Source organism: Ursus americanus, chromosome 27 (assembly GCF_024610735.1).
Source record: "Ursus americanus isolate L20-20 chromosome 27, mUrsAme1.1.p, whole genome shotgun sequence".
In the NCBI taxonomy this organism is placed as follows: Eukaryota; Metazoa; Chordata; class Mammalia; order Carnivora; family Ursidae; genus Ursus; species Ursus americanus.
In genome coordinates, this window is record NC_142153.1 from 40,818,091 (window position 1) to 40,842,055 (window position 23,965).

Here is a 23,965-nt window from a genome sequence, read left to right on the forward strand (position 1 = left end):
CCGGCGAGCAGCCGCGCCCATGGGCCGTGCAGACCCGGCCCGGAGCGCCCCTGGCCGCGCAGCTCAAGGCTCGAGCTTCCCGGGCGCGACTCGGCTGCCCGTGCAGGGCTAGCGGGCTGGGCGCGCAGGGCTGGGCGGGCGGGGAGCCAAGGCCCCGGGGGCGCGGGGGCGCACGGCCGCCCGCCGCCTGCAGGGGGCCCGCGCCGGGTGTCAGCGCCCGGAGGCGCCCAGGCCTCGGGGCTCGGGGCCGGACCCCAGGGACGCGAGCCCGGGCCTGGGGCTGATTGTGATTGGGTAAGTCTCTCTGGCCGGGAAGATGCGATGAACTTTCTGTCGTGTCATGTTTTTGTGCCATGTGTGCGAATTTTTTCCTGGCTGCAAAGCTGGAATCCATCGGGTCTGTGTCCCCGCATCCATTCATGAAATCTCTCGCGCTGACATCATCCGGCTTTCCCAGTCGAAGCTGCTCACTTGCACCGAGAGGCATCCGTCTCGTCTGAGATGACAGGTTCTCCACCAGTCCCAGAGCCCCGGCAGCTTCTAGGATGTGCTTGTATTAAGTCTGGGCGGCGCTGGTGTTTTTTGGGAAGAGGGGAGGGGCTTCGTGAGAGCCAGTCCACCCAGAAAACCATCGTGCATTTCAGCGCTTTCAGAATACAAGTGTTCATTTCGAGCAATGCTTTTAAGCAGAAATACAGAATTTTGGAAGCTTCGATCACTGTTTAATATTGAATGTCTACAAGGCAAAATGGCAGAGGTTTGTGGGCTATCAAGAGGCAAATTTTAAAAAGTAAAAATAGATACTAGAGTCATTTGACACTGGAAATGAGTGACTCATGGAGATTGGGACTCAGGCTTCACTTTGATGCACTGACAAGTTAGGGCCGATATGTTCAATGGGTGCACTTCAGTCTGTCCTAAAACCCAGGTCCTGTTTCCAAATGAACAGCCTTAAATGTACCCATTAGCAGTTTTTTTTAAACGTCTCTAAAATTTCAGCAGAATAGACAGGAACTAGTGTAAAATTTATATGTCTATGTATAACGTAATAAAAGCTTAATAGACATTCCACCGCTTTCAAGTTTTAAGGTATTTATTGGACACATCCTAAAAATCCTGTATACTTTTTTAGACGGTATCGTTTATGTAGGAATTGATAGTTCACAGGGAATTAAAAATGCTCAATGTCATTCATGAAATAACAGTACAATGATTGGTTAGGGGAGAGAAATGCAATATTCAAAGCAGATCATAAAAGGAAAACCCAAAGGCAAATTGTATAGATTCTGTTTTTAGTTAACAATGTCAGTAATTTGGGGTCCCTGGAGAGACATGCCGTTGGCCTGGGTCCAGGGAGCAGCTCTATCCCTATCTTCTTGGTGACCTTTGGTAGTCATTGCATCAACAGGCTCAAGTTCCTCTTTAGAATTTTTCTGAACCCTGTGGTCAAACGACCTCTCAAGTTAAAAAAGTTCCACAGAAATAGACTTTAGAAGGAGATACGATGTTATATGAAGAGAGGAAGTAGTTCTTTCATTTTGTCAATCATTTTCTCAGGTTGGAAAGCCTGCCTCCTCTCCCGCCCCCTCCCCCCAAAAAAGGTGAATTTCCTGGAGGAAGAGATTATTGTTCATTGGAAACAAAACAAGCAGCCATGGGTCTGCTTAGTGAATTCTGTTTTCCAGTCGCACAAAAGGAGAGGAGGAGCTGAAAGCAAGAAACCATTTCATCTGGCCCTTTAGTTGTAAAAGTCGCTTTGGGAGAAGCAGTTACTCCAAGAGCTGTGAATTTTCTGTCTTTATACAGGATAAACAAATCTCCAGAAATGTCTTGAGCTGGGAGAGTATGTTTGGGTCTGGTCACAATGCACTCTTCTGCAGTAAGCATGAGTTTATGGAGAAAAAACATGTTCTTTGTTTGGCTCACTAATTTAATCTTTACCTATTGATTCTTCCAGCGAACATTGAGCATCTCTGTGTGACAGGCATTCTTTTAAGTCAGGTCTCACAACTGTAGGAAAACGTTGACGGTATTGTCTCTGTGTTACAGGTGCGTGTATGGGGTCCAGGAGAGAAGCAACTTGGAGCGCATAGCCTGTCAGGGGCAGAGCAGGATTCTAACCAACCTTTGTTATTCTCATGCAGATTATTGCTTTAAGATTTTATTTATTTATTTGCCAGAGAGAGAGGGAGCACAAGTAGGCAGAGCGGCAGACAGAGGGAGAGGGAGAAGCAGACCCCTGCTGAGCAGGGAGCCAGATGCAGGACTTGATCCCAGGACCCCGAGATCATGACCTGAGTTGAAGGCCGGTGCTTAAGCGACTGAGCCCCCCAGGCGCCCCTCTTATACAGATTACTGCGAAGGAACATATTTTATTTTAATTCACCACCCTGAGGTTCCAAATTATCTCCCAGTAAGAAGCAGGTTAACTCATATGCTAGCATATATTTCTTAATGCTCAAAGCAACTCTTTTTGATGTAATTTTTAGTTGAATGTCCCTTTTTTATCATAAGTATTTTTGTTTATTTAAAGAGCTATTGAGTCGCATGGAAATGATAAGTAATTGGTGGTTTTGCAGCAAGTGAACAAGGCAAAGGTAAAGCCATTTATTAGCATAAAAGCTTGTCCTGTATTCTTTTCTCTTAGCACCTTTATCCTCAGAACTGCTCGATTGTACTTAAGGCATGTGAGCAATAAGGAGGGAAAAATATGCAATTCTGTTCTTTTCTCATACAAGACATATGTATGGAAGGCAGAGGCTCTTCCTAACCTCTGTAGTAATGAACTTGGTTTTCAAATTCCATTTGTTGTGGAGTACTATAGGGACATAACTAAGGGCAGAATTTATTCCCTGTATTAATATTTTTTAAAACTCCACTTATGTTCAGAAATACAGATGCTGGGGGTGCCTGGGTGGCACAGCGGTTAAGCGTCTGCCTTCCTCTCAGGGCGTGATCCCGGCGTTATGGGATCGAGCCCCACATCGGGCTCTTCCGCTATGAGCCTGCTTCTTCCTCTCCCACTCCCCCTGCTGTGTTCCCTCTCTCGCTGGCTGTGTCTATCTCTGTCGAATAAATAAATAAAATCTTTAAAAAAAAAAATACAGATGCTGTAAATTAGGCACCATTTTAATTGATGACATAGCAAACTTTTTTAAACAAATGTTCCTGTGGTATCCCTGTTAGAAATATTGAAAGTTGACATTTTTTCCCCAAATCACGACCATATCTTCAGTTAATATAAAATATGTGTAATTTATATGGGAAAATATTATTTCCACAAAAAAATACAAGATGTTTACTGTTAAACATTAGGAAGCTACTTTGACAAAGAGGGAAGGAAATGTTTTAAGAGGTTCACTGAAAGGGCATTTTAATGATTAACACTAACTTTCCTACACCAGTCAGGCTCAGTAACTTATTTAAAGTTTAGAGATTTCTTCTGCGTTAGTTTTCCATTAATTTTAATATTTTAAAACTCTCTAGACATCAGGCTACAAACCAAACAACGGCACCAAATTAAAATGAATTATTGTTTGTGTACATCAGTCATTATTTCAATTCTTCATGTGTTTAGTGATTAAAGAGCATTTAATATTTAATATATTTCAGAATTACTACAGAATTATCGATTTTTTTTCCAGGAAGGCTGGTTGCTTTTGTAATCACAAGGGCACTGGTCACTGGTTAAAGGACAAGTGGGACCTGAAATCCAGCTCATGTTGCATTTGCCTCAGAGTGACTCTGTGTCTGCCCAGAGTTTTGGGCAACTTTTACGAGTCTGGCTAAAGTCACAAAAAGTTGTTTTTTTGGTGTTTTGTTTTGTTTTGTTTAACTAAAGGGGCATGTAGGTTCATGGCAACCTTGTTCTAAGAAAAATAAGAATGGTAAGGTCCCAGGCCTCAGTTTCCTGAGGGTATATATTGTGTGTGTGTGTTTAGGGGGAGCATGGTAAGAGGAGAGGAGCAACTTTATGCAGAAGGACGTTTTAAAAGTTTTCATGAATAAAACTATGACATTAGAGATACTTTTCATATTTTATTTTATTTTTCAGGAGAGGACTGTTGGAAGGATCTGGAAAGCGAAGTTTGGCTGTGAAAAGCAAAGATCCTTTACCTACACATTTTACAAGCAATGTGCAGAAAGCCATTGATAAATACACCTGGTAAGAATGAACGTGGTGCATGCTTCTGATTGCTGAATCAAAACATGCCCATAATGAATATAGGAAGCGAAATCAGTGATTGGCCATGCATTTCTAAGAGTTAAAAAAAAAATTTCATTTTTAGTCTAATGAAATGTTACATTGCATAAATGTTTTAAAGTCAGTTTTAAAATCAGCTCAGAGAAGCAAAACCACTTCTAGTTTAATCTCTTCCCAGGAAATGGTCTTTATGTGGCTTATGTTTGTCTCTGCAGTGATTCTGGGTCGTCATTTCGGTCAAGTGGCAGCCCCACGCCGGCCGGCGCCCGCAACTCTTGGTCTGGGTCTGGGACACAGAGTTCTACCACTGGCTTATCAACTGAGAGGAGCTCCATTTACTCTTGGAGAGATGACGTATGTCTCAGCCTCTTTTGTATAATTCCGTGATTACAATTTATAATGAAGTATTGTTTTCTTACTTTGCAATAATCCTTTTACCAATTATGAAAGCATTACCTATTACACACATACACATACAACCCTATGAACGTGTTTATGTGTCACACCATGGAAAAACTTAAAAATATAGGAAATTTCCCCCCGATATTCTAAATCAGATCTTTTACTTTCACCTCTCACCCTAGCAGAAGCTGCTAACTTCAACCCTTTTTCTGTTCTCTGTGGGAGTGGAATTCTTCGCTGTGTGGACCTGAGTCTCCAGCTCAGGTTTTTGGTGGGCATACTGCCAGCCGCTGTCTCCTGCCTCTTTATCCTCTCAAGTGCCCCTGAGAATAAGGACCCAGCGTTTTGTGAAGCCCTTGTGGCTGCATAAGGACCTCCGTCACCTCTGACTCTTGCTCTTTTTTGTTGTGTGTTCTGGTTTCTTTGCTGTCTTGAAAGCAGCTCGCCCCTTGGAAGGCACGCGTGGATCCACTTCCTTGGGTGGGGCCAGCAGTGTAATAGCTGGGCTCCTCACAGCAGCAAGAGGGGCACTGGAAGGAGTCCGCTCCAAACCACTCAGGCCTTTCCCAGCAAGATGGGCCGGGCTCACCTGTGATAAGCAGCCCCCACCCTCCCTCCCCTGCGTCTGCAGGTGGGAAGAAGGAGGAGGACCCTTGCTTTGTATGGTCTCAATTCTGCGATTCCTCCAGTACACGTTTTTATGTAATTCTCCAGGGAGATTCTTGTGCTTCCATTTATAGAACTGAAATGACTTCAGGCCCTACAATTGCTTTTCATTTAAAAACCTTAACTTTTTTGATAGGTAATATTTGCAAAAAGCAACAAAAGCCAAAAGAGAGAACATCGAAAGCAAGCCCTTTTACTCACCTCAACCACCTGGTCCCCTCCCCAGAGGCAAATAATATTAGTTTATTATTAGTTTTTACCCAATTTGCATCACAAAAGAGATCATTCAGCTCCCCTGCTGTCTGGGAATCTGGTTTAGTATCAGTTCAAGGGAAGATGCAAAACAAATATTGAGTCTCGTTCTACGCAAATCGGTGCAGTTTGACCATCTCAATCAGGTCGAGCAACCTGAATGTGCACCTTGTTGCTCTGAGCGGTGGGTGAGATTTTAGGTTCACACAGCCCTAAAAGAAAGATAGCCAGGGGGCGCCTGGGTGGCGCAGTCATTAAGCGTCTCCCTTCGGCTCAGGGCGTGATCCCGGCGTTATGGGATCGAGCCCCACATCAGGCTCTTCCGCTATGAGCCTGCTTCTTCCTCTCCCACTGCCCCTGCTTGTGTTCCCTCAAATTTAACAAATAAAAGTGAAGGGACAAAAAAAAAAAAAAAAGAAAGATAGCCAGGGCTCTTCATTAAAAGAAGGCAAATGGCCCTTCGCATAAAGGTCATTTTCCTTTTCAGTCATAGCATCAGAAGAAAATCTAGCCGGTATGTTGCAGCTGTGCTTGGCTGTGTCACGCTCAGCCATCTGAGGGACTTGTGTCCGTGTACATATATGTGCGTATATGCATACAGATACGTAGGTGTGTGTACATGTGAGTGTATCAATGTCCGTCAATATGCATATATACCTGTGTAAAATTCCAAATAAGTCTCATAACGCATGTGGTAGAAATGATCGCTATTTAACAACGAGGGTCACTGGTATGTCTGAGTGCAAAGTCCACATTCTTGTTATCATGTCGTAGTTTTTCCTATATAACAGGCACTTTAAATTTGTATGTTAATGACTAGGAAGGCTGTGTTTGTACAGCTTGTCGTCTTGTAACTAAATGTGCATTTCCATTTTAGGAGTTTGACAAAGCCAACGCACAGAAAGTCCAGCAGCTGTTCTGGGAGGTGGAGGAAATGTTATTTGAAGGGAAAGTAAGCCCTCAGACTCAGAATCTAGTGGCCGAATGCAGTGAGTGGGCAAGAAGATCCCTCCATCTGAGGTAGGGAAGTTGTTCGTAGTAACTCTCCGAAATGGATTCTGGAACCACCCACTCCTGGCCTGTTTAATACAGTTACTATATTTTGACTGAAAGCGATTGTCCTGTCAAAAAATGTATCCAGAACACGTCTTTACTAAGAAAGCATAGCCTTCGAAATGGTGCCTGAGGAAATATTGGGACATTCCAGATACTCAAGTGCGTCTTGCCTTGTGAGAAGCAAACTAGCTCACGTTCAGGAAGGCATTACATACGTAACACACTCTAGAGTGGTAGGAGTGATCCTTTAGCTGAATGTGAGCAACAGGTCCGTCGTCAGAGCTGAGGACAGTACTCGGGGTTGGGGTGGGGGAGGAACAGAGTAATTATTTGCTGAATGATTGGATAGATAAATCTTCCTAACTAACCAAGATTCCTTAAGTAGGAAGGAGCACTAATTTTTTTTAAATCCCCCTGAAATTTTAATTAATTATTATTTTTTTAAATTTTTTTTAAAGATTTTATTTATTTATTTGACAGAGAGACAGCCAGCGAGAGAGGGAACACAGGCATGGGGAGTGGGAGAGGAAGAAGCAGGCTCCCAGCAGAGCAGGGAGCCTAATGCGGGGCTTGATCCCAGGCCTCGATCCCACGCCCTGAGCCAAAGGCAGAAGCTTAACGACTGAACCACCCAGGCGCCCCTAATTATCATTATTTTTAAATTTATCCTTTTTCAGTAGACTCTATGCCCAGTGCAGAGCCCAAAGTGGGTCTTGAACTCAGGACTCTGAGATCAAGACCTGAGCTGAAATCAAGAGTCGGATGCTTAACTGATCCAGGCGCCCCCCAGGATCGTTTGTTTTTTAATATCAAAGTTGGAGAATATAGATTGGGTCTGAAGGAAAGCTTTTCTTCTTTCAGTGATTCAACCAAACCCACTTAGGAGAAAAATCCATCTCTGTTATCAGAATTCTCTCTGTATTACATCTGGGGAGAATAGATTAGAGCACTCATGCAAATGTAGATGGATTTTCTGGTTACCTCCACTAGGTAACTTAAAAAAAAAACCTCAACTAAGTAGACTTTAAATCTTTCTATTCAGCCCTTCGTAAGCCCTCTGTCTTGAAGAGTTTAATACGTCCGCCCGCTATGAATTGTGGATGCTCACTTTTCTAGGCATGGGGCACTTACCGAAAAGCCAGGAGCTCACACCTGCTCCTGGCCCTCTTGTCTTATGTAGTTAAGATAAAAATGAAGGAGGGGAGGGTGGGAAAAGAAAAGACTGCAAGGAACGTAAGCCAGGTGTGTATATCTGTAGACTGTTAGTCATTGTGTAGATATTAGTTCACAGTTTCAGAGAGCTCCTGTGTGCCCAGCATTACTCTACCTGTCTGAACCTAATACACGTTATCTCTAAACCACTCACCAGTCCTCCAGGTAACTATTGTTGTGTCTCGAGTACAAACAGCAAACAGATGAAATCAGTGGCTTAGAGGGCCTGAGAACTTTGCCTCAGATCTCTTCGTCAGTAGCAAGAACAGTGTGTCCCGCTCCCTCAAAGCCCGTGCTTTCTCTTCGACACCATTGTGCTTCTCACGTACCAGTATTTCCTTTATCACTTCATACACATGCCTTCAAAATACTGTGTCATCTGACTTTCAACATTGCAAAGCATTTTTCCTTTTTCCAATAAAGAATTCTTAGTTAGTTCCTTTTTTCCCTTGTTCTACCTTGCAGAGTATTAGGAAGACAGCTCATCGTGCCAACTGATGAAGGGTTCCAACATTTCCAGGGCAGCGAGCCTCGTTCCGTGGTCCACAAACCCTTCTCAGATGCCTGTGGACACAACCACAACAGCAGACAGTAGGTTCCTATAAGTTGCTTTTGAAAGTATTTTTAATTTCATTTTAGTTATACTTTTTTCAGGTCTGTCTTAGCCATGAGCCTCGGCTCCACTGATTGGAAACTTAGACTTCAGTGAAGGGCAGGTAGAGAGCGTTTTTTCTCCCAAGATGTTTCTGATTCTAGATTGACGATGATGATGATGATGGAGAGTGTGTATAATACAGATAACAAGGAAGTTAACTCTTGAACTTTTGTTTCAAAGACTCTGAAAGGCTGGGCTACATGCAAAATCAAAAACTAACCCATGTGATGGATCCTAAGCTCCAACTCAATAGCAGAAGAAATAAAGTTCTGTGCCATTTTCTCCTGATAAGTCCCTCTATGCCAGTCACGCGTATTTGGAACTGTGCCATGACATTATTTTATATCAGCAAAGGGGATGCAAACTCATAGAGTAATTTTAGCATTTAAGAGGCCATTAAAATTTTTAGTGATGCTTGTGTTAAAATGTTGCTTTTAAGGATATGATTTTATCAAATGTAATAGGCAATTTTTTTTTTGTCTGGGATTCTATACTTGATGGATAATTTAAAGACTCGCCAAAATCTTGCAAGCATTATATTCTTGACATTCTACAAACTCTCACAGAGGATCTGCTTCTCCCCATAGGTTGTGCGTCTCTGGCTCTCAAATACTCCCCGAGGTGTGCTCACCCCCTGCCCTGCCAGGCCCCGGAGGCCCAGGGGTTGCTGGCCTAACGGCAGGCTCACCCCAGGAAGAAGAGGTATATGACGTAGATGGAAAGATTGAAGAATATTTTGCTTTTGACAGAAAAGAAGAGTAAGTAGGATTTATTTGACATTGACTTAGTGTAATAATATTAATTTACTTGGCATTTATTTTGGTTATATGCTCATTTAGTGTTTTCTATATTTTTCACTTGCCCAAAAGATTTTCCATTCTTTTGAGAATAATATACTCCCTAAAGCTTTAAATCCCTAGCAGCATATGTCTGTGCTAGATCAGTGCTTCCCAGCCCCTGCTTTGTTTTTTGGCAACATGGCACAGCTAGAAAACAAGAATCGTGTTCAGCATGCTGGTGAAAGTGGACAAGGCTCCTAGTGGCCTTCATTCCCTGCGGACTCCAGGCTGCCCTTCTGGAGGGCAAAGGGAAGGCCCAGTCTCTGCACTAAATACAGACTTGAATTGGTTCTTCGATAAAAGCTACAAATATTGAATAATAAAAAGTTGCCTGTGATTGAAAATGGGTACATCAAAAAGTAACAATGTGCTTTTTTAAAAAGAATGTTATGTTTATACATGCATAATGTACATGTGTGTGCATATTAGAGAGAGAGCCAGGTAAATAGACGATAGCAGTATTTTAACGTTAACCATTGATACTTTTAGTAATTACAGTGGGTTCTGTTCTTAGTGATGATGGGTGTCTTGAACAAAAATCAGCTCACCGCCATAGGATGTGGCGGAAACACGGACTTCCTCCCGTTTCTCCTCATGACTGTATCAAAGACGCGGTGGCCGCAGAAGTGTTTGATCACGTCTGGACAAGTGTGGTAGAGACATTGGAAGAGCTGATTAGAAAAAATTGGGAAGTTACACTCACAGGTACTTATTTGTAGCATTTGGTCCTAATGGAAAGAAAAAAAGACCCCTGTTACTCAGTTTTGTGTCTCCAGCCAGCTTGGCCACAACCTAGGATGTGGTCGAGTGAGAAGGGAAGCAGGTTTTCTCCCCTTATTCACGAGTGATCTTCAATCCCTTCAGAAAGGACATTATTATTTTTTGAGTCATAAAAATAGTATATATGTACTTTGGAACAATGACATAAAAATACACAAGAAAGAAGCTTAAAGTCACTTTAAAAAAATCTCTAATAATAGGTTAACTTCTCTAATAATGGGAGATTGGTTTTTTAATTGTTTATGACGTTATTTGTAAAGCAAAACAGAAACAGATAATTTAATAATCACTTCATTTAACCTTATAAAATGTTCTCTTAACTACTTGAAATTGAGAAGAAACAAATCTTAGAAATGTCCGTGGTAGACCTTAATGGCTAATATTATGGAATCAATTTGTACAATAGGGTACTGCTCATGTTAATTTTTTTTTTTTTAAGATTTTATTTATTTATTTGACAGAGATAGAGACAGCCAGAGAGAGAGAATACAAGCAGGGGGAGTGGGAGAGGAAGAAGCAGGCTCTTAGCAGAAGAGCCTGATGTGGGGCTCGATCCCATATCGCCGGGATCACGCCCTGAGCCGAAGGCAGACGCTTAACCGCTGTGCCACCCAGGCGCCTCTGCTCATGTTAATTTAAATATATATTTTTTCCAACCAAAGGGATTAGTTGGGATATTGTAAAATACCAAGAATTTTTCTTGCCCCAGTGTATAATCCCTAGTTTTCTACCTACCACTGGAATGATAAGCATGTGTGTATGGAAAGCGTCACGTCAGCAAATGGCTCTGTGGGGTCTCTGCTCTGTGCGGGGTTCAGTGGCCATAGCAGAATGACGGTATCTCAAAAACAGAGATTCCCATTGAACAGTGAATTTTTTTTTTAAAGATTTTATTTATTTACTTGAGAGAGAGAGAGCACAAGCAGGGGGAGCAGCAGGCAGAGGGAGAAGCAGACTCCCCACTGGACAAGGAGCCCGATGCAGGACTCATTCCCAGGACTCTGGGGTCGTGACCTGAGCCGAAGGCAGCTGCTTAACCAGCTGAGCCACCCAGGTGTCCCAGAACAGTGAATTTTAAGTATATATATTCGATAACATGTTTCCTAATAATATTGATTTTTTTTTTGGTTGACACAGAAGGAAAGAAACAGAAAGAAAAATTGAAAGCAGCTGAGAATAAACCTGCACTGATACTCATTTCCCGTATTAACGCTGATGCACCAAGCGTTCCCCCGTCCAGAGGCTCTGAGGCCCGAAGCGTGTCCCTGGCTCCTCATCTTAATCCACCACAGGCAGGTGCTTTTCTGCTAGTGTCTCTCTTTCTTTCAGTATTTTTATCTCTGGCCTGTTTGTCAACATATATTCTATTATTGAGTATTTGATTCTGTTTGTCAATTAGACGAAAATTTAAAAATAACCTCTTCATGGAGTAGTAGCATCACCATATTCTGCAATAGAGTAGGGACACTCAGATCTGAGACTTTCCACCTGCTTGGAGCTGTAGAGCCGTTTCCATATTTTTAAAGAGAAAAAAATGCGTTTCCCGCACATTTCTAGCCAGTTAGAAGGTTACAGATGTGTTCCTGTCTTCCTACCAAAATGATAAAAAAATAATAAGTCAATGAGAGTATGTTGGGTTCATTCAACATTTATTGAGTTTGCATTAAGTGCACTGTGTTATGTGTTTTTTGTTTTGTTTTGTTTTTTGGTTTTTTTTTTAAAGATTTTATTTATTTATTTAACAGAGATAGCCAGCGAGAGAGGGAACACAAGCAGGGGGAGTGGGAGAGGAAGAAGCAGGCTCATAGTGGAGGAGCCTGATGTGGGGCTTGATCCCATAACGCCGGGATCACACCCTGAGCCGAAGGCAGGCGCTTAACTGCTGTGCCACCCAGGCGCCCCACTGTGTTAGGTGTTTTGAGGAGATACATAGATGAACAAAGCATGGTCCCCGATCTGTAAAAGGAAAAGCATAACACAAATCACATACGATGCACTGTGTGAGCCATGTGCCAGACGAGGCCTCAGGAGAATAAAGGAGAGAACAATTCATCTTGACTAGGGCTTGAGTCTTGATCTTTTAGGCTGGAGGTGAAAATTGAGCAGAAACATGAAGAAATGAGTAGGACTTGCATGGGTAGGAAGTCTGTGTGGGTCATTTCAAGCCAAGCAGAGGCATGGAGGAATGAAGAGCGGTGTATTTGGAGAACTATGATTGGGCAGAGTGGGGTTAGAGGCGAGGATGCTGGGACCAGCAGGGACATTGTACCAAGATGAGGGCAATGAGAGTCAGGAACCGAGGGGGGGATTATGTGGGACATGTTGTTCAACTTTTCTAATGTTGAGTTTCCTTTATCTAGAGAATGATGTCCAAGGTAGTGTTGTGAGGACAGAATCATGTAAATAGGTGAGAGCTCCGAACACAGAACCTGGTTCATGCTAAGCACTCAATACATTTTTCTCAAATTGCTTCCTTAGTCAAAGATCTGGTGGCGGGTGAGGCTGAAAGCCGAGCTCCTTCATGGGAGACCTTCAGTAGTGCTAAGGAGCTTAGACTTTATGTTTTGCACAGCTCCTCTTGTGGGGGGAACAGAGAAAAAAGATAGGACAGGATTCCTGGTCTTGATGTACATGCAGTTTAGCTGGAGGGAGACAAGCCACGCCAAACTCTAGGTCCCCGCACGCAACATGAGGCAGTCAGCAGATGGTAGAGTGGATGAGAGTTTGAGCTGTAGGACTCTACCAGTATAGGGTCCCGCGTCACAGTCTATTAGCTCTGTGATCGTGCACCAGTCCCTCAAAGCCTTCGTCTCATTATCTATGGGGTCTGTGAGTCAGGAAGCCGTGAGAAGTAAAGGAAATAAGGCATGTAGTGCAACATGTAGTGTAGAGAAGGCAGTCAGTAGACACTAGCTTTCGTCACAGCCAGATGCGAATCGTATGTTATATCCCACCATAGCCCAGCCCAGCCTATGTCGAAATTTGATGTTCTTTAGCTCATAAATGCCATGGGATTCAGAGGAAAAGTAGCATCCCTCCATAAGGTAGAGTGATCCGTGAACTGAATCCTAAATGGTAGGTAGGGTTTAGTAAGGCTGAAAGGAAACGGGAAGTCCTTCAAGGCAGAGGCAGGAGCACGCACCGAGCTAGGAGCACATAAATGGGTGATCTTCGCAAGATTGGGAGAACACAGAAGAGTGTGTGAGGTCCTAGGAGGCAGAAGTTTAAAATAGGAATGTCTCATAGGATTGTTGTACTCTGTAGCGTAAGGGCTTTACAGTAAGCCTTCTTTGCTTTTGCTGTTCAAAACAAACTTTCAGAACTGCTACCGTTTATTGTATTTTTTGGTCTTTTGAAACTGCTCAGGCAGGTTCAATAGTGTTTCCCACTTTGCATATTCAATATGCAGCACGAATCACATAAAAATGGGCAGCTGGTGACAACATGGAAAAGAATCCTTAAGCATTAGGCAATATAAGTAAATTTGAGAAATATGGAAATTTTTAAGTCTAAAGGGTTTTCTACAAATATTTTCTTTTTATAACTTTTAATGGGTTTTGAAAATGTTTTTTACAGCTAATTTGTTGTTTTCACTTGGATCAATGTTAAAGGAAAATGAATGGACAACAAAGTTGAAAGTAAAAATGAAATATTATTAGAGCCTGTTTTGAAATAGTCAGAGCATCCTAACGGTAATTACAACAGGTCTTAATTTATTCCTCTAACTTCTTTTTAAATATTCAACATCGGGAAAATGTGATTGTAGTTGCTACATCTATTCTCAAACTAGAATACAATTCTGGTTTCAGAAGTCCTGTTTCCCTGAATCTAAATGTTGTTTTCCGTCCTAGTTGGTGGTATCATGGGACCAGATAGGGAATTCATGATTATTTACCCTCACTTCATGCTTCCACCAGTGTTATCTAATTTAATTCTCATACAAAGTATGTATCATTATCCTCAATTTAAAGATTAGGAAATTAAGACTCCAAGAACAAAGTAATCTTTCCAAGACCATCTACCAGGAAGCGGTTAGAACGGGGATTCAAATGTAAGCCTTCAAGATCTGGGGTTCGGGTTTCTTCCCAGGCTATTGTGTGGCTCCCAGGGCAGCTGATGGGGCCAGCTTGCAAAGAACAGGGTAGAAGAAGGGACCCGAAGCAACAGCACAATTAGGAGTTGGGGTACCCTTTCTTTGCTTCTCCGGATTCTGTCTCTACCTCCCTCCCCCTGGCGTGCCTGGAGGCTGGTGCACGCTGGCTGTACGGTGGGCTCCCTTGCCCTGCAGCTCTCAGAGCTCAGAGCAGGGGAAGAGTATGGCAGGACTTTGTTTACTCCTGGGCTCTCAGCCATCTCAGTGATTGGTGGCATTTCCCCAAGCAGCTACCCTGTCCACAGCCCAGAAACTTTTCCTCCACTTCCTGCTGCTCCAGGCCTGCCTGTGGTAATGTGTCCCTACTGTTACGTTGTTATATTGCCTGGGGGGAATTAAGCCAGTCCTTGTTAATTTCTCTTCCCACATCTTTACAAAATATCATTCGTGTTACATTTTTCCCTCAAATTAGCCAGTTGGAGTGAGCCATTTGTTTCCCACTGACTCCTGACAGGCACCAGTAATCATAATAGCACTGGTTGCTTTTTAATTTGTATTGTTTTTACCTTTCTCAGATTCATCGCTTCTCCAACAATTTTTATAATGATTTGAGTGGTGTGATGACAATTCAAGCAAAGCCACTGCAGCAGAGACCCACCTATTTTGCAGATAGAACGCAAACACAGTACGTATAGGAAATAATGACCCCGCCTCTTCTGTATGCTGGACACACTTGCACAATGAAGACTGCAAGGATGTGGGGTAACGAGCATCCTGGTTAACCCCATACGTGCTAGGTGCACCTGAACCCGTTCCAGGAAGGAGACAGCCACGCGTGAGAATAAAAACACACTGTCCTAATATCAACCACGAGATGATCACCGTTCGGTTAGGGCAGATAGATAAGGGGAAGAGAGCTGTGAATTCTCAAACTTGTGAGCTAAACTGTAGGATTACAATCAGTGACAACTTTAGATTCCCGAACCGCCCCCCCCCCCCGCCCCGCCCCGCCCCGCCGTGGAAGATTCTTGGTTGAAACAGAAATCGGGGGCGCCTGGGTGGCACAGCGGTTAAAGCGTCTGCCTTCGGCTCAGGGCGTGATCCCGGCGTTCCGGGTTCGAGCCCCACGTCAGGCTCCTCCTCTATGAGCCTGCTTCTTCCTCTCCCACTCCCCCTGCTTGTGTTCCCTCTCTCACTGGCTGTCTCTATCTCTGTCAAATAAATAAATAAAAAATCTTAAAAAAAAAAAAAAAGAAAGAAACAGAAATCGAATTGGAAATGATAGCCTCTCTATTCATTCAGCTGATACTTAGGATTATCTTCCTGAGCAGACACTGTTCTAGGCGATGCCCAGTAATGGACACATGTGTCTGCGCCCTGTTCTCTGACACTTACATCTGAGTAATCAGCTTGACTTCCACCCCCAGGAATGAGCAAGAGGACAGATCGTTGGGGGCAGGGCCTGGCACCCTTTCTCTGGCACGGCACCGCCTCGCACGAACGTCCGATGCCCGCATACTGCACACTTGTGAGAGGAGAACACCTGCGTACACGAGGCTGCCTTCCCTGACTTCAGACTCACAGAGGATGAAAACCCCCAATGTGTACAGCGATGAAGTTCTTAGGGGAACAAAACTGTAAGTCCTGTCTCTCTCACAGAGGACGGAGACGCTTGCCGGTTAGGGCTTATGGATTCATGTGCAGGAAGCATCCTCTGTCAGACTTTATGTGGCCACTTCCCAAGTAGTTCATGAGTTTGAATATCGCACACGAGTTGGGTTCCAGTAGTCGAGCTGGCTGCGTGCTGGCGTGTAAAGTCAGGCAGGGTACCCATAGCCGTGCAGCAAAACGCAGCTGCGATGGGGAGGTGCTCTTGGCTGGGTATTCAGTGGCCTCATCTGTAAAGCTAATAGTTAGCTAATGCTTTCAAATTACGTAATTAATTCTTTTTCATTATGGGGTTCAAAAAAATTAATGTGCATAAAATACTATACCGATAAAAGGGACATATATAACTATTAGTTTTTTGTTTGTTTCAAATATTTAAATTCTAGTTAGTTAACACGTAGTGTGATATTGGTTTCAGAAGTAGTATAACTGTTAGTTTTTATTTACCTCTAAGGCTGTGTTTTGCTCCACGTGCAGAGTTTCAGAAAAGCTTTTGACCTTAGGGTCAACTTCAGATCATTGCCTTGCTAGAAGGGACTTTGTCCCCTCCTTTGCTGCAGAACTACGAAGGAGCAATCCAGCTTTCTCACTAATAAGGGCCGGGGTTTATTGGGTGCATTCTGTTACCAGCACCAGCTAAAGGAGTCACATTTATTATCTTATTTATTCCCCGCCACAAATCTTTTGAGTTGGTCCTCGTAGTATCCCAGACCCAGGGTGAGGAGACAGAGGCTGAGAGAAGTAGCACCACCTGCCAAAGATGATCCCAGGAGGGAGAGGCAGAGCTGGGACTCCCCACAGTGCTGTCAGCTTTGGGGACCACCTCCCGGAGCCCTGGGGCCACCCACCTCCTGGGGTGAGGGAGCCCCTGTTTAAGGGGCTGCCCTAGGCTCCCCCTTGCAGGGGTGGGAGGCACGAGCAGCCACCAGGGCTTAACAAGGAACTGGATATTTCGGGATGCATTCCACAGTGCCAGGCCACATTTGGTTTTTTGATGGGTCACTGTTTCTTTCACAGTCTGGAACTGATATTCCCAGTGTTATTTGGGGTACTCGGGTTATCGGAGCAGTCTGCTCTGGCCGTTCTTCCAAGAGCTTCCCCCACCTCCGTTCTCACTGTGGCCGCCTGGGACCCCTCAGCCCCTGCCAGTGTGGCTAGCAACTCACTGGCCCTCTCCTCCTCCTCCTCCCAGCCCACCTGGGCTCCACCGTCAGGCTTTCGTCCCAAACCTTTTCTATTTTCTATTGAAATAAGTCAGATGCCTCCAACGGTCCATTCCCTTCATGTTCTGGCCCCTCCCTGTCTGTAGACCTGTGTTTTTCAACTTTTTTGTTGTAACTGCCATACTAAGGAGCCCTTTTAGACTAGTTTTCCTAATTCCTCCCCCACCCGTGGAATTTTAATGCCACAAATATACTGCACAGTCTAGGTACTGTTCTTTATATCTGTGTTTTATGCATAAAAAGAACAAGGGGGTTTGGGGGGGGGTTCTTTTTCGGTCCCAACAACAACTAATGTTTGCCCCTTGGGGTCAATGTCGCCATCTTGGATTCTGCATACCTGTATCTTCCCGTTACTTCTCCTCACCCACCCTGACCGGGGGCAGCCTTATCGTTTCTCTGACCCACAAACAGACCAGCTGTGCGTGGTCTGACTTCCATGATTTTGTTCATGCTCTTTCACTTTTATTAAAATAACATTTTTTTTTTTTTTTTTTTTTTTTTTTTTTTTTAAAGATTTTATTTATTTATTCGACAGAGATAGAGACAGCCAGCGAGAGAGGGAACACAAGCAGGGGGAGTGGGAGAGGAAGAAGCAGGCTCATAGCAGAGGAGCCTGATGTGGGGCTCGATCCCAGAACGCCGGGATCACGCCCTGAGCCGAAGGCAGACGCTTAACCGCTGCGCCACCCAGGCGCCCCTAAAATAACATTTTTTTTAACTATCAAAGTACGACAAGTTCTCTGTGGAATATTAGAACAATACCAAAAATATGAGTAGGTATCAAAGACCCTCTGTATGCCCAACACATAGAAATATAAAAATGATAACTTGGTAAGTTTACTACCAATTTTGTCTGTGGTTATGTTTCTTCTTTTCTCTTCTTTCCTGCATCTTTTCTCGAATACTATATTATTCTACTATTGTAGCACTTTTTCATATGATTTTTTCACTTAATGTTATTCATATTTTCCATGTTGTTAAACATTTCTGAAAGCGTGACTTTAATGACTAGAAAATAACAAATGGTTATGTGATAATCTAGTATTTCCCATCATGGAAACTTTTCATTCCTTCTGTATTTTCACTCTTATAATGTACAGTGAATATCATTTTATATAAATCTTTTTTAAAGTTTTATTAAATTCCAGCTAGTTAACCTACAGTGTAGTATTAGTTTTGGGTGTACAATATCATTTTATATAAATCTTAGTAAGGAAGACTTTAAATTGTGTCCTGGTAGTACAGTCCTAGAAGTAAAGCTACTAGATCAAAGGTTATGGATATTTTTAAGACTCTCGAAATATTTTTCCAAAGTTGTTCCCAGAATGGTTCTAACAATTTATAATCCCACTGGCAGGACACAAGACTCCTTCCTTACAGTGTCTAAACTATGGGTAGTATATGTATTTTAAAACATCATAGGTCAAAAGGTCATATTTTAATTTTTATAAGTTTATCATTCATGAGTAAATGAATTAGAATCTTATTCTAGAATATCCATCTTTATTCTTGTACATGAACCAGACAATGTTTCAATGTCGGCATCTGGTAGGGAATGTCTGTTGTCATTATTCTTCTTTTATTGACATTTCCTCCCCTTTCCTGACAAACTTTATGATCTGGTTGTCAAATTCAAAAACGAAAAGTACATTGAACCTCATAGCTTTAAATCTATTAAAAATGTAGGGATAACTAACTGACATTGTCACAGTAGTTAGTTTTCCCATCAAAGGACATATTTTAGGGCACCTGGGTGGCTCAGTCAAGCGTCTGCCTTTGGCTCAGGTCATGATCTGGGGTCCTGGGATCGAGCCCCGCATCAGGCTCCCTGCTCAGTGGGGAGCCTGCTTCTCCCTCTGCCCCTCCCCCAGCTCATGCTCCCTCTCTCTTTCTCTCTCTCTCAAATAAGTGAATAACATTTTTTAAAAAGGACATATTTTGCCCCTCCTTTTAATGACCTTACATAAAGTTTTATAGTTTTCCTCATCGAGGCTCTGCACCTTTGTAATTAATTTTATACTTCATTGATCACTCCAGTCCCTGAATTTCTACTTCTCTTTAGAATCTTTCACTGTGGCCTTTTGTTACCTAAACTGATTGCATTGTTGTCTAATTCCTCCGTGGCTTTTCATCGTGTGTTCAGGAACCTGTAAGCACATTAAGGGGAGGAACTAGCTCTTGCTCCGTGCGTGTCCTGCGAGGCGCTGGGCAGCCGAGCAGAGGGGCAGCTTCGGGGTGAGGTCCGGCCCCCTCTGTCTGCACTGGCAGCTCAGTCCACGTTGCTGTGTTCACAGGCAAACTGGCGTGGACCGTGTGTCCTCCCCACCGGTTCCGGCCTCCCGGAGCAGGTTACCCCCCATAGGCTCAGAGCTGGGTGAGCAGAATACAGCAGTTCCTGCATCTCGACCTGTTTCTGTAAGTGCACCATGTACACTGTCTACTGGAAAACAGACAAATAAGCAGAATATAATTTTGGCCCTTCCCAACGAGCTCAGGGACATCAGATGTCTCCATAGTTGCTTCCTGAAAGGAACTGGCCAGCAACACGGGACAGGAGGTGGGAGGGTTAATGCACCGTTTCGTGAAGTACAAACATGGTCTGAACTCAGTCAGCAAGTCCAGGTGTCACGGAACATGTGATAGTCAGGATGACAGAGGGGAGGAAGGGCATGGAGGTCAGGTCAGGAGACAGGGAGATCTGTGTTTGAAACCCACCACGCAAACTCTGACTGGGCAGACGTTACTCTCCTTGCGCCTTCATTTTCGCACTCGTACAAGGGCCAGAGTGATTCCGTCCTCAAAGAATTGTTGTAAGGGTGAAATGAATGTAAAGATGGTCACGGATGCCTGCATAAAGCTAGAACCGTTTCTCGAGAGACAGGGGTTGCAGAGTGGTGATGAGTTGCACAGTTAGCATGTTGTGGCTTAGTCAAGTCATAAAAGGAGGCAAACATCGCATTAAAAAAAAAAAGTCTGATGCTTCACAAATGCAAAATTACATGGCTATTATAATTTAATAGTAAGAATTTTAGGTGGTTAAGGTTTTGAATCCATGTTTATCTATGGGGACACTACCATTTTATCAGGTTATATAATAAAATTACGTGATTAAAATATATATTGGTATTTATGTTCGATGGACCTTATACCTTGCAGCGTCTAAATAAAAGTTTCAAATTAGCGAGTGAATGATTGAGCACATAGAGATCTTCTTTTACCTTTTTAAAGAATTGCATTTACCTTAAACCAGAACATATTATCTTCCATCCAGTACAGAGGGAAGCATCCACAAAACCGCGTGCTAAGCGCGATTCCTGACAGTTTAGAGCGATCGCCTCTTCGAGAAAGATCTCTGACGATAGAACACTTTTCAAGACCCAGCACCACCCATGCATTTCGCGTAGGTTGCCTGTTAACCATAAATGTGATATTTAAAAGTGTCTGAAGCAATAAAACTCATCCCTCGTTTTATTTTTCTTCCAACAGTTAGATACTCCTCGAAAAGGTTCATTGACACTGATGGAATTTGCTGGCCACACTTGGACAGGTCAGAGTTTCTTCACAGGTCAGTTTTCCCCACAAATAAATAAAATGATGTAATATGTGAGGTTTCAAGTTCTGGAAAGAGAATTAAGGATTATCTGCCTTAACAGGACTATTTTGACCCCATAGGAGGAAATACCAAGTGTTTGTCCTCTGGCCAGTCACAGTCTCTACAAAGAGCAAAACTGCAAAGATAAGCATTTACCTGCTGTTCGGTGTAAAGGGGGGAAATGCCCAAACGATCTTCATTAAATTGGGGCCTCACTCTCAGGAAAAGGAACATTCTGTCTCATGAGTCTTACGAGAAATCAGTGTCTCTCTCTGCAGTACAGTTTTCATATTTTCCACGAAACCCTACTCTTAGCTCTGTGAAGATCTAATTTAAAAAATACTTCATAAAATTAATACAAATATTCTAATTATTTTTTATAATGGAGGGTTTTACAGATAAATACTTATTTTTACCCCAGTAGCTATTTGGAGGGTAAAGTTTCTAGTCTGAATTTAGGCCAATGATGTTTTAGTTTTCAAAACTGTTGCCAGCATTTTTGTTTAAGGAGGCAACATAGTGTGGTCATGGTTTGTGCCCCCCTGGAATGAAATGCCTGCTTTCCATCCTGCTCACCGAGCTCTCTTAGCAGAGCCTCAACCCCTCTGGGCCTCAGTTTTCTCTTTAATTATAGGCTGGGTGGATAAAACCATCATTGAGAAAACGTATGCAAAGGACCTAGCTAGATTCCAGGCATCTATTGTTTGTTCAAAAATTATGAATAATTTGTATTATAGATAATCTGAAACATAAAAGATAATTCGCTGTTCTAAGGCAAATGCTATAATTTAAAAATAAATCTCGTAAAATGGAAGCATTGGGACAACATCGCAATTTTATCACTGTTTACACCAGCCCTTCCGTGGTTCTGTAGTGTAGGGCTGTCCAAGATTCTTAAGCCCTTTACAATTTTTCTCCTGTGCAAATAGCCCTGAGCTGCTCGCCTTCCTGTTGCTTCTCCGTATATTCCCTGGCAGCCTCGCTCTCACTGTCAGTGACCGTAGTGCTTTCTCTGAAAGGCAGCCACGCCCTGTTATCAAGTTATTGCTCTGACCTGTAGATGGTGGGAGGAAAGTAAGCATCAAAGTGTGTTTATTAATAAATAACAGCGTGCCAAGTGCTCGCTCTGGGCCAGGTTCCGTGCGGAGCCCAGCATTCAAACACCAAGGACGCTTTGGTCTGTGCCTCAAGGAGCACTCAGTGTAGCGGGGAAGATGGAAGGGACCACGAGAGAGGTGTGAGCAGGACCACCAGCTGGATATGCAGATGGGTAAACGGACAGAGAGGCTTCCCACAGGAGCCATGAGCCATGCCATGCGGGGTGAGCGTCCCGTGGCACGAGAGAGAGAGGGAGGGAGAGAGAGAGATTCCATGGATGGCCAGGAGACCGCGGTGCTGGAAGAGAGAGCTCGCGGAATTCTGATGATTCCGTTCTGGCGATGTTGACCGCAGCGTGCTAGATGGAGCTACTGGTTTGTTGGGCACGCAGGATTAGAGGTCCGGAGAGGGAACTGGGCTCTGAATTTGTTTTAAATCTGCACACTTAATTTCCCCCATTACTGTCAGTATATTCTCTTACCAATAATTTTGTGACTATCGTTATAGATGGTCAGAAGCCTTTTTCATTTCTATAGGAGTAACTGAGGGTACATGACAGAGATATTCCTCTATTTCTAAGCATTTATTTTCTTTCCCTCTGACAAGCAGGCGTGTAATCTCATTCTTAACCTTTGCTTCCAGGTCAGAAAGCAGCAGCTATTAACTTATCGATGTTTGTTCTGTGGAAGAAAAAAAAGAAAAAAGAAGCTGTGGGAAGGATCTCTTCAGGCAGCTGACATTGTTTCTGCCCCCATGAAGTAGTAGGGCCGCCAGAGCTAACCACTCAACTTCCTGGACCTTAGGGATCCACCTCTGGGTAGAAAGTTCTAGCACACCCACCAGCTCTGGGAGGACAAGGGCCAGCATCCAGGCTTAGTGGAGGGGGAGCCCCCCTCCTCCCCCTCAGGACCCCAAATGGTAGTTTTTGCATATTTCCTGGTTTATGTAAAAGTGACATGAAAATGTATTTTTTCTTTTTTAAAAATACCATCTGCATGGAATCCTTTTGTGAGCTGGAAATATTAATATTTTAATGAGAGTTACTTTTTGATTGGTCTTTCAGGTTCACAATATCCGCCTAAATCTTTTCAAAGGACAACTCTGACTACAAGAAGGAGATTCCAAGTGGCATCTTGATGGACCTTGAACTTCAAAGCCTCAGCATACCATTTACCACTTGAAAAATGGAAGAACAAGTATTATACTATGTATGTCTGACAGTGAAATGTGAGCCTGTCTGAGAGAAATGCAAACAAATAAACAACTTAATTTTGAACATTTGCATTGCAAAGAGAATACAAGTCAAATTCACCAACGTTCTTTACTGGAAGCATTCCAATAACGGTTCTTCAGGCTTTGCTCAGAAGAATCTGATTTGTGTTTATCACCCATCATTTTATCAATTATACACAGACACACACATAATTAGTGTATGTATTCGCACACTACTTAACAACGTGAGAGGTCATTATCTAGGACTATGCCGTTTTGTAACGTGTGTCTTGACATGTGTTTTGTGTCTCATTCTGTCTGATCCATCAAAACCCTGGTCGCTAGTAGATACCACTCCCTTCTCTAGCAAGCAGCAAAGCCATCTTTGGTACAGTAAGATGATCCTAGCCGTTGTGCGGACGTTCTTATACCTTTTTTAAAAAAGTGCTTTAGTCATGAGCCTCTTTGAGGAATGTCAGGGGTTCTCTCCTGAGCCAGTTTTGTTTTACTAGTTTTCATGCTCAAACTCAGTTTATTCAAAAGTAGCCCAAACGTAGTGATTTTTAAAGCTGAATATAAACATAATTAAAATATATTGCGCATGGTTTCCTCTTTGTTGTCCACAGGTGAAGGTGTTCACCACTGGAGGGAAGGCTTCAGCAGCCTCTTCCTTGTTTGATCACAGTGTGACCTTTGCTCAGATGTCACCTTTGCCAGAAAGCACTTCCGATCCCTCTGTCTTAAGCAGTGGGTCTCTCCTCTCCTTCCGCTTGCCAAGGAGAGGTGATCAGTTGGAGACCAGGCTCTGGGGCCATTTTCTTTTGCTCCCCCTCCCCCATGGTTTTCCTTTATAGTGACTTGTATCCTTAGGCTCGCTTTCAGATTCTCAGGTCTCAAATCACCATAATTTATTTTTTTCTATCACATACTTCTATTTTATCAATCTATTTTGTATTAATCCAAAGTGAAACTTTATCTATCATCTATCATCATATAAATGTATAGTAAATTAT

General features: G+C 43.2%; 1 protein-coding gene across 2 annotated transcripts in view; it reads left to right on the forward strand.

Annotated features, from left to right (window-relative positions):
• The window catches only part of FAM149A (family with sequence similarity 149 member A), a 46,017-nt gene extending 23,001 nt beyond the window's left edge, over positions 1-23,016 (forward strand). Inside the window, exons 1-14 of one of the 2 annotated variants that reach the window (XM_045785754.2) lie at positions 146-294; positions 4,055-4,165; positions 4,420-4,558; positions 6,402-6,544; positions 8,258-8,383; positions 9,035-9,205; positions 9,801-9,991; positions 11,204-11,358; positions 14,735-14,844; positions 15,587-15,796; positions 19,345-19,465; positions 20,322-20,450; positions 20,537-20,615; positions 22,804-23,016. In XM_045785754.2, coding sequence (XP_045641710.1) covers positions 6,459-6,544; positions 8,258-8,383; positions 9,035-9,205; positions 9,801-9,991; positions 11,204-11,358; positions 14,735-14,844; positions 15,587-15,796; positions 19,345-19,465; positions 20,322-20,450; positions 20,537-20,615; positions 22,804-22,877 — 1,452 coding nt within the window. In that variant the 5' untranslated portion in view covers positions 146-294; positions 4,055-4,165; positions 4,420-4,558; positions 6,402-6,458 and the 3' untranslated portion in view covers positions 22,878-23,016. Of the gene's footprint in view, positions 1-145; positions 295-4,054; positions 4,166-4,419; positions 4,559-6,401; positions 6,545-8,257; positions 8,384-9,034; positions 9,206-9,800; positions 9,992-11,203; positions 11,359-14,734; positions 14,845-15,586; positions 15,797-19,344; positions 19,466-20,321; positions 20,451-20,536; positions 20,616-22,803 lie in introns of those variants that run through there. The other variant, XM_045785753.2, reaches the window with a different exon arrangement.
• Positions 23,017-23,965: the final 949 nt, after the last annotated feature.